This window comes from Camelus bactrianus, chromosome 4, assembly GCF_048773025.1.
Source record: "Camelus bactrianus isolate YW-2024 breed Bactrian camel chromosome 4, ASM4877302v1, whole genome shotgun sequence".
In the NCBI taxonomy this organism is placed as follows: Eukaryota; Metazoa; Chordata; class Mammalia; order Artiodactyla; family Camelidae; genus Camelus; species Camelus bactrianus.
This window is the reverse complement of record NC_133542.1, coordinates 45,929,705-45,935,565: the sequence shown is the minus strand read 5'-3', so window position 1 is coordinate 45,935,565 and position 5,861 is coordinate 45,929,705. Positions and strand designations below refer to the sequence as shown.

At 55.1% G+C, this 5,861-nt stretch overlaps 1 protein-coding gene across 1 annotated transcript; it reads right to left on the bottom strand.

Moving 5' to 3' along the window:
* Positions 1-2,739: 2,739 nt before the first annotated feature.
* On the bottom strand, positions 2,740-5,280 carry HRCT1 (histidine rich carboxyl terminus 1). The gene is made up of 2 exons (XM_010952860.3): positions 5,264-5,280; positions 2,740-3,571 (listed from the first exon to the last, which is right to left on the bottom strand). Exon 2 carries the CDS (start codon positions 3,457-3,459, stop codon positions 3,139-3,141), a length of 321 nt encoding a protein of 106 aa, XP_010951162.1. The 5' UTR covers positions 3,460-3,571; positions 5,264-5,280; the 3' UTR covers positions 2,740-3,138.
* Between the last annotated feature and the right edge of the window lie 581 nt (positions 5,281-5,861).

Here is a 5,861-nt window from a genome sequence, read left to right as displayed (position 1 = left end):
ACACTTCCTGAGACCACCACCCTGTCCAGAAAGGAGGCTGGGTGATGAGCCCCACTTTACCCAAACTCAGAGAAAGGGAGTCGTGAGAAACTAATTCCAGGTGCTAGACACAGCCGGGCATTAGCTCACGTAATGGTTCCGGCAACACTGTGAAGTGATATTATCTCCATTTCACAGAGGATGTCACATAAATAGTTACAGAGGTTAAATGACCTGCCCACGGCCCATTGCTAGTTAGTGGTGAGAATTAAAGCACCAACTGGCCAGGGAGGGGCTTCCCTTCCTTCCCTGCTAGTTCAGTGCTCTCTCCAGGTACCACAGGTCCACAGAGCAACTGCCTCATCCTGCGGTTTCACTGATCAGCATGCAAAGGCTCAGAGAGGGCCAAGGGCTAGCCCAAGGTCACACTTTCCAGTTTCTCCAAGAACCCAGTCAACTTTCTTTAGCAGCAGTTTTAGGAAACTGCCTACACACAGAATGGGAGAGTGACTCTGTGGAGTGAATGATACTCTACCAAACTCTCACTCTTTCCTTTTCTAAGATGACTAGACAACCTGGGCTCAGGGCTCCCCCTCCATGTGGGCCAGCTGGGGCTGTGACAGGAAGCTGGACATCTTGAATTATTTGTATTAACCAGGGACCAGAAACAGGAGGCAGGAAACATGCTGAGCCAAACTGGGGCCTGTGGTTTCAGACTGAATTACCGAAGTCAGTTACTCAATTTAGGAGAGGGAGGGCTCTGGGGCCACTGCTAATCCTAAGGGTTTTTTCCTGGTATCGTCTCTTCTTCTTGTGACATTTGTAATCCTGTGATAGGCAGTCCCTGCCCATGAGCCCCAGACACAAGGAGGCTCTCAGATATATCTACCGCTCAGGTACACATCTGTCCTTCCGGCACCCATCTTTGTCAACTGACCAGAAAACAGGCCACACCCTGTAAATTCCTCTTATACCAATAGGGAAAAAGGTGGTGACAGGCATCCTGGTTCCCCTAGAGGCTCGAGGCCACACTTAGGAAAGGCAGGCCATCTGAGGCTGACATGGGGCTCTGCAGACAGATGAGAGGGAGGAGAGGGCCAGGCCAGAGGGCCACAGACCTGCACAGGCCTCCAACACTGGGGACTTGGGGTGGGAGCACGAGCTCCCTCAGCCAGGCCCCAGGAGCTCAAAGGCCTAATCTTTGCAGGGTCTTACTGCTCTACTTGGTGTCCCTTGAGCCCCAAACTTCTGGCAGTGGTTATTCCAACCACATTTACTTTTCCAGAGAGCTTGAGGCTCTGAGACTCCTTCCTGACCATCTGTTGTGTGGGCTGGTCCTATGTCGGGGGAGCGGGGAGCCCTCAAAGAGTTCTCATATCTATGAGGGCAGGGGACTTTCAATTCCGCCAAAAACCTTTAGGGAAAGAGAAGTGTGGTCAGTGCGCCAACAGAAACAACAACAACAACAACAACAATAATAATAAATTGGAAACCCATAGGAGTGAGCAACAAATTCTTCTTGCGCAAAGACACAGAGAGGGGAAGGTTCAGGGTGTTTTCTGACCCTGAGTATTGGAGCAGTGTGAATAGGACCAAAGGAATCAGACCAGGGGGCCTTGAATGGCCAACCAAGAGGCAGAGACTTGCCCCAAGGGCAATAAGGAGGTTGTGTTGTAGAGGTGCTTCGTGAAGGGCCAGGGCTGGTGCTGGGCAGACTCAGAGGGGCTGTGGCTGGAGTCCAGGCTGGGAAGCCACAGGGGATGAGGGAGGGGAGGTGGATTCAGACAGCGCTGTAGACCCAGGGTCCACTTTCCCAAGTCAGAAATCTAGAGTGGCTGTCCCTCCCTCTCCCCGGCACCCTCCTCCTACCCTAGCCCTCCCAGAGAATCCACCGGGAAATAGAAAAGAAACAGGACATTCTGTTCCAGTGAGTCACCAGGCCCTTGACTTCCTGGCCTGTTCTCGAGCCCCTCCCCACCACCTTGCCTGGCCCCCAAGCCTCTCCCTGCACACCCCTCCCTCACTTCCCACCCCAGCTCACAGGAGTTCCTTCCTCACTGAAGGCCCCAGAACAAGATTTCCATCCTTGCTGTGGAATTCTGCCAGCTATTCCAGGCTATTTGGAAACATGTCTCCAGGCTTTGGCAAGAAGTTTCTGTTACCTATCTATCCCATTTTAAGGAAGAGGAAACTGAGACTCCAAGGAGGCAAGCACTCCACCAAGCCACCCAGCACCACATTCTCCCTCTCAACCACACCACCACGCAGACATAGGCACTGGCAGGGACAGGCTAGCTGGAGACTCAAGGCTTGGGTGAGAAACTCTGACCGACCCAGTTACCAAGGAAACAGTGAATCCAACACAGCCCACGAGTAGGGCCACTGCAGGTCCACCGCTCAGTCTGCCCTAGAGATGGGCTGGAAAGAGGACTGGAGATAGAGTGCTAGGGGACAGCCTGCCGGCCTCCCCTGTCCTCTCTGAGCCCCTGGACCATCTCACAGGACCCCAGAACCCCACAAGTACATAGAGAGCCCTCTCTGGGCAGGGCTGCATGCAAACCCTAACTCCTCTCCCAGGTCTCAGGCCCTACGGCATCTCACCTACTGTCCATGGAGCCCTGCAGAGTCACCCAGTCTCCCCTACGCACAGCTTTCACCAGGCACTTACTTCCCACCAGAGAGGAAGGTCCAGGGCAATGCAGACACAGGCCTGGCCACTCTCTCCCTCCCACTTGAGTTACAATCAAGAGCCTCTTCACAAAAGCCTCTTTGTGGTTTTTATTCTCTTATATTAAGGCACCATTGAATTGACTGTGCAGCCTCATACCACCTTCTGTAAATGAGAGGGCATTGCCAGGGCCCCTCCCAGCTTCTGGCCCAGCCAGAGGCCTAAGAATTCGGAGAGAGCAAGGTGCATCTTCTGTGCATCTGTACACACCAGAGCACTGGACGGGCAGTCACTTCCGGTGTCCAGTGAGAGTTACAATCACAAGGTGGTGTCCACCCCAAAGGACCACCCATCGTACACTGGGGCAGAGTATGCAAATGAAGTCCAAGCAGACCCTGGTGTTCACTGGAGAGGCACCCTTCTGCATGGGAACTTCGGGGTCCACTTGTCCTGGTGATGGTGGGACAGGCAGCGGCTGTCGTTCACAGGCATCAGCGGCGGCCTCGGTGGGCGTGGTGGTGGGCATGGTGGTAGGTCTGGTGGTGATGGTGGTGGAGGCCCGCATGGGACATGTGAGTCCCACGTCTGGGATGACGGGAATGGTACAAGTGGCCTAGGTGACCCCGACCTCGGGAGACCCAAGATTGGGCCCACTTGACTCGGTTTCTCCTCACAGGACGGTTCCTCTCCACGTCATGTTCCTCCCGTCTGCAGGACAAGCAGGTGGCCAGCAGAAGCAGCAGCAGCAGAACAGCCACAGCAGCGCCTGTGATCAAGCCCACGAGGGTTGTGCTCCCCAGGAGGCCGAGCATCTGGGAGCTGGACCGGGCCCTCCGCTCGAGGGCTCCTTGCTGCTGCCTCCCCTCCGGCGGCCTCGGCTCAGCCCTCACAGTCGCTGGACTTTGTTTTCTCAGCTCCTGTGGGCTGGAGAGTGGCCAGGGAATGTGGGCACAGCCTCTCTGAGCTGGACACGCCAGCCAAGGGGAGGCCAGGAGACTATTAGCTCTGGGAGGCCCACAGCAAGGCTGGGTGGGGACAGAGGAGCTGTCAGGAGGGGCTGAGCAGGGACAGCCCTGAGGCTGGAGATAAGAGGTCTAGGGCCCCTATCCCTGCCACCTAGCCAAGTGACTAGGCCAGCCCCTTCCCCACCCTGGGCCTCAGCTCCCTCCTATTTCAGAGACAGTACAGCGCAGCAATTGAGAATGTGGGTTCTAGAACTGAGGTGGGAAGCCCCATGAAAAGACTGGCAGGACCCCTAGGTAGGGCCACTACTTTCCCACCGGCCCCAACCAGTTCCCTGGCCTGGCAGCATTATCTCACTTTTGTGTTTCTGTAAAATGGCTTGCTTCTAAGAGGGTGAAACTTACCCCTAAGATTCTATTGGTTCCCAAAGCTCACTCCTGATTGGTCCATTTCTAACACCTTATTTGCATATGATGTTGCAAAACGTTGCAAGGTCTTGACTGGTAGCCTATAAAAGCCTGTGTAAACCTATAGACGGGGTCCAGAGCTTGGAGTGTTAACTCCTCTGGGCCCACCAGCATAATAAACCTGAGTTCTCCAACCCTCTGAGTGTCGCTTGGTGTCTCGCCAGGATCCAGGTTGCTGTAACACTCTGCTGTGACACTTTGCTGTAACAGAACCACATGACTCACTAGCCCTGTGACTGGGCACAAGTTTCCTAAGCTCTCAGTGCCTCAGTTTCCTTATCTGTAAAATAGCTAGTACAAGTATGTTTCCTCATAGGGTTTTCTGAGGAGTTAAGATTTATCAAGCACTTAAACCAGTTCCTGGCACCTGTTTGCCATCAGTAATATTGCAGTGGGGTTTGGGCAAGGAGACTTGGGAGACCTGGTCATCTGCGAGTCTGTGGCTCCCTGTCCTGCAGTGCAAAGAGGCCTCCGGCTCCAAGTCAGTTTCTGTTGAGCAAACCATCCTGCACTTCAGGAACTTGGGCAGGCCCTGCCAGCAGATTTTTATCATCCAGGGAGGCTGAACAACTGTCTCTGGCTCCTCATTCCTGTCGGGTCTGGGAGGAAGATGGTCTGGGTGTGAGCCCAGGGCTGCAGGAGGCAGGAAGGGGGCCGCTGAGGTCAGAGAGGTCGGGACTGGGGCCTCCTCCTGACTCCCAGTCAGCAGGCTCAACTGGCCATAAACGGAAGGCTCCTTTCTCTGTCCCACCCTCCCTGCCCAGCAGTGGTGACATGCCATTCCTGCCTGGTGGAGAATTTACAGAGTGGGCAGGACTTGAGCAGTCATGGACCCCCCTCTCCCTCTCCCACTCCTGGTCCTGAATCCTCTGTTCATCCTAGACAAGCAGTTATCCATCCCACCCACACATCCAGGGATGGGCGCCCACTATCTCCCTGGGCAGCCCTTTCTGCTGTGCGCTTGTTGGGCAGTTCTCACAGCTCTTCTGCACACGCTGCAGGGCCTCCCCAGAGCCCCAGCTCTGCGTCTGATTCTACGGGTGCCCAGGGTGGTGGGGTGCCTCCACAGTGAGCCCCCACCCTGCCCCTTCCTCTGCTTTTCCCCTTGCCACCCAGAGGGATGTTTCCAGCAGCCCACCTCTGTGTGACCTTGGCAAAGTTCCTCCCCTGCAGCCTGTTTCCTCACCTGGAAAAGTGCCAGGGCAAGAGGTGACTTCTGGGATCCTCCCTCTGTGAGCTAAATTCAAGATGAGCCCTCTTAGGGAAAATCTCCTCTGGATGAAAAGGCCAAACTTTCCCTTCAACCAAATTGGGCTCAGGGGACAGCGGGTCTAATGAGTCATGGGGCCTTCACCCTGGGGATTGAGGGTGGAGGGAAGAAGCCACTTGAACTTGTAATGACGCTCAAGTGAGAACTCCTTCCTATAGCTTCTGGAGCCCCAGGAGCCCAGCTGCCTTCCCTGGGGGCCTGTTAAGGAGGGAAGTCTGCTGGAAGGAGGAGGAGGAAGAGGGCAAACAGAGAACTTTCTCCTTCAGAGCTCATCCAAGGAAACTCCCACTCCCACACCAGCCACTGCAGGGCCCTAGTAACCGGCAGCCGTGCAGAACTCCTATCAGCACAAAGGGCCTTTTGGAATCACCCAGACCCAGCCCTCGCTGCGAGTTGGAGAAACTGAGGCCAGAGAAGGGCAGGAACTTGCCTAAGCTGCCCCAGCTTTGTACAGCAGGTCATCAATACAGCATGATTTCTACAGTGAGGCGGCACCCAGAGTGAGTGTTTGATA